Raw genomic sequence first — 12,846 nt, 5'->3', positions numbered from 1 at the left:
TTGAAGTTTTGGGGGAGGAACTTAAAATACTAAGTGAAACCTAATTTGATATCCATCTCTACATAGGTACATTTATATGTGGCATATTAAGATTAATGTAATGCCTGAAGAGTTTTAATTACCGTATTTTTCAGAGTATAAGACGCACCTTTTTTCCTTAAAAAAGAGGATGAAAATCTGGGTGCGTCTTATACATCAAATACAGCATTTTTTTGCCTCCCAAAGCCCCACCCCCTCACCAAAATGGCCGTGCATACCCTTATAGAGGCTTTCAGAGAGCTCCTGGGGGCTGGGGAGGGCAGAAATGACCAAACAGTGGGGTGTTTTTTGCCCCCACAGCCCCCAGCAGCACTCTATAAGCCTCCATAAGGCTATGCATGCAATTTTTTTTGACAAAAAACGGACACGTTTTTGTGAAAAATGGGTCGTTTTTTGCTCGTTTGTGCCCCCCCACCTCCCCAGGAGCACTCTGAAAGCCCCCCAAGACTATTCATCCCTTTTTTTAAAAAACAAAAAAACAGGGCCGTTTTTGCAAAAAACGGGGTCATTTTTGAGAGGTTTGCAGAGTGCAAAAACTTTTTTTTCCCCTTTTGGAAATCTCTTTAGTTAGAGTGATTGATGAGAATTAGATTGATCAAGTGCTGTGCCAGCAGAAACAAGTCTTAGGTATTGCAGATTGTCAGCGATTTCCTTCGCCAGCACATGGATAAATACACCTGGAAACATCTACCTACCTACCTACCTACTCTCTCTCTCCCTACCTACCTAATGTGTTTCTCTCTCTCTATCCCTCTATCTACCTACCTACCTACCTACCTACCTACCTATTCTCTCTCTCTCCCTACCTACCTACTGTATTTCTCTCTCTTTCTCTCGCTCTCTATCCCTCTATCGACTTACCTACTTTTTTAAAAAAATTGCCTCTTCAAAACCTTGGTGCGTCTTATACGCCGGTGCGTATTATACTCTGAAAAATACGGTAAATGCCCTTTTCAGTAGAAATAGTTGCTTCAAGTTCTTTGATAATTGATTTATGTATGTATTATTTATAACTTGCCTTTATTATTTTTACAAATATCTGAAGGTGGTGAACATATCCAACACAACTTTCTCTTCCTATTTTCCCTACCACCAGCCCTCTGAGGTGGGTTGGGCTGAGAGAGAGTGTGACAGACCCTAAGTCACCCAGCCGGCTTTCATGCCTAAGGCAGGACTAGAATTGAAAGTCTCCTGATGATTGGCCCAAAGTCATCTAGCAGCCTTTCACGCCTAAGGCTGGATTGGAACTCACAGTCTGCTAGTTTCTAGGCCAGCACCTTAACCACTAGGCCAAACTGGCTCCAACTTGCATGTTTAAATAATAATAATAATTAAGTAAACAATTTGCTTGTTTCAAGGATTGCATATAAATATTGTTTTGCTCTCTTAGATACTACAACTGGACAACAGCAGCTCCACTCCTGCTGGCAATGCAGGCATTCCAGAAACCTTTGCCAAAGGTGAGATTGACCATGCCAGACTTGTGGTCAAAGGTCCTTGCTCTCTTTGTCTAGCCAGACTCTGTATGTTATAGTGTTACCCCTCCCACGCACCTCATCCTGGACTTATGGTTTCTTCTATCCCTGACTGATACACAATTGTGACACATTATGGGGCAATGTAACCTTTTTGCTTTATTTTTTTCAGCAGTCATTTTATTCTTGGGTTAAGGATGATGACAGAGGTTCAGACTATATATACTCTCTATATTTTAAAAAATTGCAGAGTTTCCAAGATAACATTTAGCCATTTTGTTCTTAGTTCAGTCATAGTAGAAAGTAATTGTATGTCTGTGTGACATTTCTTCTACTTTGTCTAGTTAAAGGTAACGTAAGAAGTATTTAGATAGCTCAATAATTATATTAATTTTGGGCCATGAATTGGTGCTTTGTACATTTTCTAGATTTTGCATGAATTGTTTTCAAAGACATTTTTGATGGATTAGATAATTTGCCTTCAGAATTATTTGTTTGAAAAAAGAAAGACAACCTGGATTGATCTCTGTCTTTGTCTATCTATCTCTCTGTCTCTGTCTCTCTCCATCCCTCCATCCATCCCTCCATACATCTATATCTATCTATCTATCTATCTATCTATCTATCTATCTATCTATCTATCTATCTATCTATCTATCATCTATCTATCTATCTATCTATCTATCTATCTATCTATCTATCTATCTATCTATCTATCTATCTATCTATCTATCATCTATCTATCATCTATTTCTGACCTGGCTAAAATGAAGTTTGGAGCTGCATAATCTTTTTTGTTGTATGTTATCCCCATGTCTGAATGTATGCTATCAGGGAAAGAAACTCAGAGTTTATTGTGTCAGCCTTCCTGGGTTTAGTACCAGCCTTCCTGACAGGAAACACGAGTAGATGACCTAAATCTACTTTATTATAGGTTTATATTAATAGAAAAGTGTAAGTCTGAAAGCGCAGACTTCTCATCACCACTTTGACTCATCTGATCAATGAGGACAGACAGAGACTTCCTAAGTTTCTTTCTCTGATTATTAAACTCTTGGGGGTGGGGGTCTTCCTCCTCCTTCTCTTATCTGATTGTTTCCTAGGCAGTATCTTTCTTTCATCCCCCAAGGTCATCCACACATTCCATTAGGCTTAGCTCTTGCATATCAAATCTCTTTTACCCACTTCTGAACTAATTGATTTCATTAGACACACTTCTGTCCAGTTAGAGGTCTATTGAGGTCTTCCCTGTAGACTGATAGTGACATAAAAATCTATCCCAAGATAGCCCTTAATTTGTTTAATGCTTGATGAAATAATGGACTCAGCAGAATCCTTTTGTCTCACTGTGTATCGATTGATTGATCTGTCCAGTCAGTAAAGTTGTAACAGATAAATTCAAGCCAGGACTTGCTACCCGCTTTCACTTTTTCCTTACAACATCAAATGGCATGAAAAGAGCAAAAGGTCATTGACAGGTCAAACTGGCTATAACAGTTTCGTGCTGTTTCTATTACTGAATTCAAATTCACCAGAAATTCATGTTTAGTCCTCTTCCAGACCAATATACTGTACAGATAGTCCTTGCTTACTGACCACTTGTTCAGCAACCATTTGAAATTATGATGGTACTCAACTAAAGAAACTTAACAACTGTTCGCAGATGTTCCGGCCACCACACAATCCCCGTTTCATGGGATTGCGACTTGGGCCCTTGGCAACCAGCTTCTACTTTCAACTGTTGCAGTGCCTGGTGGTCACAGGATCCCCATTTTCAACTTTCTCTTCCAGCTTCCTACAAACGAAGTCAATGGGAAGCCAACAGGGAAAGTTGCAAATGGCACTGCTAAGTCTTCCCCATCCTTGCTATGCTTGTATGGCACAGTGCCCTGCTTCCCATGCCTCTCTTTGTTCGCATGGTGCCTTGCTTTCCCAGCCTCCCTTCGCTCCTGCAGCATGCAAGTAGTCCTTGACTTACGGCCACAATTGAGCCCAACATTTCTGTTGTTCTGCTGAGACGCTTATCAAGGGAATTGTGCCCTATTTTAATAACCATTCTTGTCTAAGTTGTTAAACTACAGTTGATAAGTTCGTAACAGGGTTGTTAAGTGAACCTGGCTTCCCCATTGGCTTTGCTTGTCAGAAGGTCGCAAAAGGGGATGCCATGACCTTGGGGCACAGCAACGGTCATAAGTATGAACCGGTTGCCAAGCATCTGAATTTTGATCCCATAATCATGGGGGCGCTGCAAAGGTGTAACTGTGAAAAATGATCATAAGCCACATTTTTCAATGCCCTTGTAACTTTGAATGGTCACTAAATGAACTCTTGTAAGTCGAGGACTACCTGGACGGCTTTGCCCTGTGCTTTGAGTGGCACCCCATCCTCTTTCTCCCAGCCTCCCTGCACTTGCAGACATCCTCATCTGGGATTTCTGCTGCTTCTTGCTTAATAACCCACATTTCTTGGGGTTACTATGGCATTTGGGACTACCGAAATTGTTGTCGAAATTGTTGACATCATTCTTTACGCTTGCATCACTTAGGGGCAATAGTTCTGGTCCCAGTTGCCATTGTAACCCGAGGACTACCTGTAAGTATTTTCTTTACCCCATTGTTCACAGAGGACTGGCTCTCCACATTCCTGCTGTAAGCCTGAGAGCGAGACCCAGTTGCTGATCTTCAAGCCCCATCTGCTATAGCCGGTCCTTAGAGATGATGGGATTTGCAGTCCAGCTTTTGGTTCCCCCCCGGCTGCAGCCTCCGTGTGGAATGTGAAACTGAGCTGAGTTAAAGCAGTGGACTTTGAGGTAAAGGCGAGATAGGAATTGTTGCATTTTTTTGATGGCTCATTCACCTGCGTAGATTGTAACTTTCATGAGCTAATTAAAATCTGGTGAATTATCCAAAGCATTGTAATGCATGTTAGGATTAAGCGTAGTGCATTTGAATATTTTGGATCTTAATTTTATCTTGGTCTAAGCCTTAGACTCTAAGGAGAACATATTCGTTTTGGTTAGAATAAGAAATCACCTGTATATTACTGGTATAAATTTACTGTTAAACATGTTGTGTTAAGACCGTAACTTTCTCTTCAGCAGTTTTAGCTATCGGGTTGCCCTATTAATACTAATGTTTCATTCAACCATTATCATTTAACCCCTTTCCTAATAATTATTAGAGGATAGTAAAACATCCAGCTATTTATTGTTTTTATGAAAGACAGCCTTGCTGAATTCCTTGCCAATAAAATGTCTTTTATAATTTATACTAAACAAAATTAGTGTTTCTTTCTCCCCACCTTTTGTGCATTACACTAAACTTATTATGCCCTTTTTGTTCCCATTTTCCTTTCCTATTTTTCTTTGTTGAATTTTTGAAGTATTCTTGTTTAAGTTATTTCCGTGCACTTGTGGATACCATTAGGTTTTGCTTTAACAAGATTTGTAGCCCACAGATAGTATGTTTCCTTTGACTTGGTTTGCCTCAGTTTAAATTGTCTCTGTGGTTTTTTTGTTTTTTGTTCTTTAAGAAAACCTTTTGTTTGCATGAATTCAATTACTTTTTGTTTAGTTCCATTATTTATGTTACCATCCATTTATCACAGGCCACTGTGGATTCTATAATGAGGGATAAGATGCCCAAAAAAGGTGGAAGATGGTGGTTTTCATGGAGAGGGAGGAATAACTCTATCAAAGAGGTAAATCTGGAACTACCCTGAATTTTTCTTTTAGGCTTCTACAGAGACACACAAACACACACTACACAAGTCCCTGCATGAAATCTGTGACTCGTTGACTCTCCTTAAAGAATCCAGATTTTTAAAAAATGAACCGCTGAATGCTAAACACTGGCATTGTTTTGCTTGTTCGTTTGGGATCCTATTTAGGTTATAAGAGAATGCAAACATTACAGGTAGTTCCCGACTTGCAACAGTTCATTTAGTGACTGCTCAAAGTTACAACGGCACTGAAAAAGTGACTTACAACCGTTTTTCACATTTACGACCATTGCAGTATCCCCACAGTCGTGATCAAAATTCAGATGCTTACCAACTGGCTCATATTTATGACGGTTGCAGTGTCCTCGGGAGTGGGGGGCGGGGACAGACTTGTACTCCGCTTTTGTGAAATTTCGACAAGTAAAGTCAATGGGGAAGCCAGATGCACTTAGCAATCATGTTACAAGTTAACAACTGTAGTGATTCACTTGACGACTGTGGCAAGAAAGGTGATAAAATGGGGTAACATTCATTTAACAAAAGTCTTGCTTAGCCGCATAAATTTTGGGCTCAATGAAGGACTATCTGTATTTGCAGGTCCTTAAGCCATATAAGCTGCCACCGCAAAGATTTCCAGGAAGCTGATTATTGTAATTCTTGGTACAATATCTCACGTTCTTTCTTCAGCATCTCAAAGCTGGTCAATATTATTTTTCTGAATAGCATTCAAGGTCACCGTCAATAATTTAAAAACTCAATTGCTGGTTTGGCGCATGAGCCCTCTGATTAAGCATTTTAGCTCCTGCAGGGATTGCCAAAATGGTTATGGGAGATTTTGTAGAAAGGCATCTGATTATGATGGCCAGACCCTTTTATTATTCTCTAGCAGAAAGACAGTAGGCATAGATGGTCCATTTAGCTAATGGCGTGCAATGATTACACAGAATAATGCAATTGCAATTCCCTTCTGTATTGCTGCCAAGAAAACCCCACGGATGTATCCATGAAGTCATCAATAAGTTGAGGTACATTCAGTCTTATCTTTACCTTTTACTTATCATTCATATTCCCCATTAAACTTTAGAAGTAGGTCCAGGAAGAAATTATTAAACATGATAAAGCTCCTTATGTGAATCACCTGAGCAAATGTTTCCCTAATAGCTGGATAAAACAGAACTATGGAGGCCAGTAAGAATGGATTTTGCAATAGAATAGTGCCATAACTGGGTTACTTTTTGCTGTAGTTTGGTTTTCTTCAAAGTAGGAAGACAATGGACTGTGCAAAATGTTCACACACTATTCCTCACCCACTTACATTTTACCCACAGGAGGCAAAGCCAGCACAGGGTCTGAACGGAAAAGAAGAGAAGTGTATTGCAGACAGGTATTGGACATTGTTATCCTGTTTTTTTAATTTTTAAAAATTATTTATCTCATTTATCTATTCAAAATGATAAGAAAACACACCTTCAGTGTTTCATAATCTGAATAAGATTTGAATCCAAATCTGTTAGATGTACTGTTATGGTGTCTGTTCTGTTTCAAGCGGCAGACTGCTTGGCACAGACAGATAAACTCCAGGAAAGGGTATCATGTAGATTACTTTTATTTATCAGGCATTCTCAAACAATAACCCACAGTCACTGAAGAGATTCTTCTGAGGTACACGTAATCTGTTCATCTATTCATGTAGATGAAACAAAGTAATTTGTCCCTGTATTGAGGAAGCAAACAGATCCGGGCAGGGCTGGAATTTAAAAACCCTGCTAGCCAATCAGAAACACAGATGTGACTGCGTGACATAAAACTACATTTCCCAGAAAGCAATCCCTTAAGGGGATGGTTCTTAATCCCTAAAGTAACTATTTACTCTAACCAGCACAGTGTCTCTTTCCAAATTGCTACAAACTTATTTCACCAACAGATTTATTTTGGGTTTTGCAAGATAGCAATAGCACTTAGACTTATACACTGCTTCATGTGCTTTACAGCCCTCTCTAAGTGGTTTACAGAGTCAGCCTATTGCCCCCATCAGTTTGGGTCCTCATTTTACTGACCTCGGAAGGCTGGGAGGCTGAGTCAACCTTGAGCTGGTGAGATTCTGCCAAATTGCAGTCAGCCGACAATCAGAAGAAGTAGCCTGCATTCGTGACGATTGGCTCTATTTGTCTCTGCTGCTACTTTATTATTTTATTACTTTTATAGCAAGATGACAGTTCTGGGAGCTTCAATAAATATCAAATTATGACTAATCAGAGAAATAAATAAATCATTGTGAATTATATCAGTATGATTACAGCCTGTATGGTTTAATGAAGGAAGTAGCAGATTAGGGTTGCTGAGATTGGTGTCCATGATCAGGCAGGAAAGAAACCCACTGGCTGATCTTGAGCCAGTCACTCTTTCTTGGCTTAGCCTCCCAAACAGTGTTCAGTTGTCATAAATAAAATAATCAATAATGGCCGAGGAATCATATTTACAAATCTGTTCCCCCACTGAGTTGATACAGAAAAGAAATGTGAGCATTCTGTGTCTGATGTTTCAGAATCAAAGATGATACTTCTTCAAGTGATGAAGACCACCGAACTAAAAGTGAAACCACCCACCTTCCACTATTGTCTGGAATAGGCTATAAAAAGAGTCTTCGACTTAGCTCAGAACAGCTGGTAAGTAACATTTGTCATCAGGATTCCTCCCCATTATTATCATGGAGAATCCATCTATATATATAAAAATGACTGTGTGTGTGTGTGTATGTTCCAGCATAACTCTGGAATGCCTCGAGCAATTTCAACCAAACGTGGTACACAGATGACTTACTCTCTGGAAACAAATACTGTAGGGGTAAGGCACCCCTAACACCCCTCGTTTTGTGTGTGTGTGTTCCAGCATAACTGGAACGCCTGGGCCGCTGAAATGAAAAGGAATCAATTATACCTATAGTGAATTACTTTGACTTCACACTATAGATATAATTCATTCCTTTTCCTGTCTAATACATGATTAGGATAAATAAATACCTGGGCAACGCCGTGTTATCAGCTAGTCTGTGATAATAAGAGAGCTCCCAGTATCAAGTAAAGGATATCTTGCGGCATCACTTGCTTACAAGAGAAGAGGAGATCATTGATTGGAGGTCTAGGACTGTTCTCCTACCTTTTGCCGCCCCTTTTTCACCCCCAGGGTTTCTCCCCCAACACTTTCTCCCTCCCTCTCTCTCTCTTTCTCCCTTCCCTTCCTCCGATTGGATGGTGGCTAACTCTCTCTTAAGCTCAAAAGGCCGGAGTGAACAGTATTTCTCTCAAAGGCCCGTGAGGAAGGGCCTTGGATGGAAGAGGCTGGATCCCATTACCCAGGGCGAACAGCTAGGGCCCTAACAGTGGAGGCGAAATGGTAGAGGTGGATGACTGAGGGAGAAACCCTGGGGACGAAAAAGGGGCGGCGAAGGGTAGGAGGAGAACAGTCCCATTCCGTTGATTGGTAGTCCAGCTGGTCCAGTTATGTCCATGGTAGTGGGAAAGGAAGCCTGTTAATTGAACTGAAGCGGAAGAAAATAGTCAAATGACATCCTTTAAGAATAGAGTAAAAGGGAACAAACTGACAGGTTGAGAAAAACCAGTAAAATGTATGGGACCATGAATACATACATTTCTTTTTCTGTCTATGAAGATTCTAAGTCATTCAGGTCATGGTTGTCCCAAAGGTGATGTTCAAAAGGCAACTGGACTTTCCTGTTTTTTTTTCTTTGAAAACATTTCACATTTCACTATGGAAAAAAATCAAAAAAGCCCAGCTGCCTTTTGAACAGCACCTTTGGGGTTTCTTTCTCTGGGTCCTGGGAATTTGTTTTCTTTTTCTGTGAGGTGTGCTTCAGTGACATATCTTTACTATGGAGTAGAGTCTGTTCCCCTTCTTAAAGAAAGAAAGAAAGAAAAAAGAAAGAAAGAAAGAAAGAAAGAAAGAAAGAAAGAAAGAAAGAAAAAAAAACTTGTTTCTAGTGGCTGAGGCGCCAGCTTCAAAGATGCCACTTTCATCTTGTCAAGAATATGCTCTGTCACTGAGCCATGGACCCTTCTGCTTTTAAGTTAGTGGAATATTTTGTGTAGCCACTATGCCAAAAATTGGCACCTGACCAAACCTGTGAGGGACCATTTACCCTAACCTTTTGCCACTGTCTTGTGAAGCAAAATTTGGAATTTAGAATAGAATAGAATTCTTTATTGGCCAAGTGTGATTGGACACACAGGAAGAGATTCTTGGTTTGTGGCGGACATGGGACATAATTTTCAGAAAGAAGGAGTCCAGCTTGTGCCTTCACATCTTTTTGGCTAAGGAGGCTTCTTTGATAACACAGCATTTCATTCTGTAAGGTCAGCATTGAATACAAGCGAAGGAGACATTTTGTTTTAACCAAAGTTAGTGTTTAAGTGTCTATAAAGCGATTTTGGAAAACCTTAACATGATTACTGTCTACATATGCCAAAATTACCTATAGCGTTAATAAGGTTTTTCTGAGGGATTTTATCTATCATGGCGGTGTACACTGATGGACTTCCCCCTTCTAGATTCTCTTAAGGGCTAATCAAAATAATTCATTAGTTGGTGTAGAGTGACATATTTTCCTAACATTAAGCCTATGAGCATACGTTGTTAGCTTGGAAGCTGTAAGTATAATTGCAGCTTCATTTGAACTACAATTCCATATATATTTCCTTCAAAGTAAGTTTGAATTCTAGACTGTGTGTGTGTGTGTGGTTTTTTTTGACAGAAAAATCTCAACCTTAAAAATGGTCCCAATGAAGTCATTTTTAGTGTCACAACACAATATCAAGGAACATGTCGCTGTGAAGGCACCATTTATTTATGGAACTGGGATGACAAAGTCATTATTTCTGACATTGATGGCACCATCACAAGGTGAGTTTTTTTTAGCTAGACACAGAATGGCACATTTGTGTTCAGGGAATACTATATTCTGCTCTTTCTGATAAGACAAACCAATAATGATGTTTTTATTTTAAACTGAACAGCAAATATTAAAAGCTTGGCTATTTCATGATTTGTGAAAGAGCAAACCCTATAGAAGCAAACATTGAGAATTTCCTTTGAAGTATCCTTTCTGTTTAGTGTGGTGGTGTCATGTATATGCATGTCGCTTTAGGATCAAACTACTCCAAGCAACACATTGATGGCACAGTCTGTGCTTTGCAGCATGTAAAACCATTGGGCCATTGTCAAACATCAGACAAAGTGGGGATGCCAGTATTTGCTTCTGTTATGTGATACAAGAGTGACACAAAAGAAGTAATAGTGGCTTTCTGCCCATCTGGCTGAAGAGATAGGAGAACATGTTTTACTGTTCTTTTATGTGCCAGAGAGTGGCCAGCTGCAGGAGATACTTATCCTGACCACAGTATGGATGAAATGTAGGTGTTTCTTGGTCTTTCACAGCACAGGAAATCAGTGGTTGCAGTTGTTCTATATCCTCTCATTTTGTCTGTTTATTTTTAGTGTTCATTTTAAAGTGTTCTTTAATCATTCCTATGCATTCTTTTATTGCTGAAGTCAAAGATCTGATTTTTTTTTGGTCATGCTAAGCAGGGGTGGGCTTCAAACATTTTAGCAACCGGTTCTCTGCCCGGTTGCTTGGTGGGTGTGGCCATGGGCATGACCTAGTCGGGCTCCTGCACAACGGGGGGGGGGGGCATTTTCACTTTCCCCAGGCTCCCCAGGCTTTTTTTGAGCCTCCGGGAGGGCGAAAATAGCCTCCCCTGGGCTCCGGAAGCCCCCCGGAAGCCGGAAATGGGCCTTTTCCCAGACTTCTGCAACTTTCGGGAGGCCCGTTTTTCACCCTCCCGGAGCCACTGTGTGGGCCCTGCATTTACCCGGCATCCAAACTGGGCTGCGTGGAGATTCCTGGGAGTGGTGGGGTGGGGTGGGAGGGGCCAGCCAGGTGTGGGATTTGGGAGTTCGCTGAACTGCACAGTATGTTCGCTAGAGGATTGCCCGAACCCGGGCGAACCCAGAGCAGCCCATACCTGAAGCTAAGCCATAGTTTGTTTAAATGTGGCTCATTGAATTAAGCATAACAGGATGAATTGACACGTCATGGTTTATAAATGGCAGTGGATACGTTTATACAATATGCAAAAAGAAATGCACCCCCCCTTCCCATGCCAAAAGTTAGAACAACATATGTGGGAAGCGTGAACCCAGTCAAGAATATCTGATTTTTATAGTGCATCTAATATGATGATTTTTAAAATCTACATTAACCTTAACTTTATCGAACTGCAATTATCCATGCCACCCAAATCTCAGATTGTGTAATTGTAACTCCAAAAACCTTGTGTTTCTCAGCAGCACCCACTCTTTCATCCAAACCAAACAAGAAGTTTCAAAAAATAGTTTCTTCTTTTTTTTTGTACTTCGCAACACCCTATATTTAACTTGGTTTCTTTTCTTTGTCACACAAATTTAGATATATCCTTCTGGATTGTTTAAATGGTGTATCAGTTGTCAGAACTGATGTTTTGATTTGCCTGACACAAAAACAACATGCTAGGCAAAACATTCATCTTAATCACAGAAATTCTTCCCAGCAATAACAGTTATAGTACACCTCACATTAACATATCTTTTCTAACCTCATTCTATGTCTTAACATAGTTATTTTGCAGTAATATATAATCCATACTTGTCACATGACAAATATTTTATCTTCTCAATTTTTAAATCTTTTATTCATCAATTCTGCTTTACCTTGTATTTTCATATTTTTCATTACTATCTTTAGCTTCTGTTTATTAATGTAAAATGCATCAAATTCTGTTAGACGTGCTGAGAATAAGAAATAGATACAGTTAGGTTGTTCCCTAAACCTTTGTTGCTATTAGAACAAAAGAAACATTTGATGGATGTGTAATAATAAGCCAACACAAATGGCTAACTTATTGTGAGTTATTAGAATTCTATCGGGGGGGGGGGGAATTTAAAATAAAATCAACAGAAGAACTAGTGTTAGAGGGCTATACCTATCAATGTTTTTTTATTTACAATTATTATAAAGTTTAAACTAGACAAAAGAATCCATAGTTCTGAACATTATAGGACTGAGTTTGAAATCTAATTGTGTACAAATAGGAACATGGAATTTCTAAAATGTATAAACATCTATTGAAGAGTGTAAGATAGAGTGGCTCAAAATAACTGCTGCTTCTAATATATAATTTAGTCATGAAAGGATTTGGTAATAATACTATTACCAAGTCAATAGGGTCAAAATTAGAATATTTCCAACACCTCCATTATATAGTGAAAATAATTGTTTGGAAAGGGAAAAATATGATATTTCTAAATATATATTCCTGTACTGCTAGAAGTCATTAAAGTAATTATGCTGACCAACAAGTATATTAACGTTAATTGCCTAACGTGTTTTCTGTATTCCACAAATACAGCTTATTATTGTATATTTCTTCTTGGTTTGAAATATCTTCTGTTTTTTCAGATCAGATACTTTAGGTCATATTTTGCCTACCCTTGGCAAGGACTGGACACATCAAGGCATTGCTAAATTGTATCATAAAGTGAGCCAGTAAGTATATTAACT

General features: G+C 39.4%; 1 protein-coding gene across 3 annotated transcripts in view; it reads left to right on the top strand.

Moving 5' to 3' along the window:
- The window catches only part of LPIN1 (lipin 1), a 73,890-nt gene that overhangs the window by 49,755 nt on the left and 11,289 nt on the right, over positions 1–12,846 (top strand). For all 3 annotated transcript variants that reach the window (XM_081940114.1, XM_081940115.1, XM_081940116.1), the window contains 6 exons: positions 1,430–1,499; positions 5,121–5,213; positions 6,563–6,618; positions 7,780–7,900; positions 10,003–10,151; positions 12,745–12,831. In XM_081940114.1, the coding sequence (XP_081796240.1) occupies positions 1,430–1,499; positions 5,121–5,213; positions 6,563–6,618; positions 7,780–7,900; positions 10,003–10,151; positions 12,745–12,831 (576 nt within the window). The remainder of the gene's footprint in view (positions 1–1,429; positions 1,500–5,120; positions 5,214–6,562; positions 6,619–7,779; positions 7,901–10,002; positions 10,152–12,744; positions 12,832–12,846) is intronic.

This window comes from Natrix helvetica (genome assembly GCF_964273705.1).
Source record: "Natrix helvetica genome assembly, chromosome: 2".
NCBI lineage: Eukaryota > Metazoa > Chordata > Lepidosauria > Squamata > Natricidae > Natrix > Natrix helvetica.
Note: the sequence above shows the minus strand (reverse complement) of the source record. Positions and strands in the feature narration are given on the sequence as shown.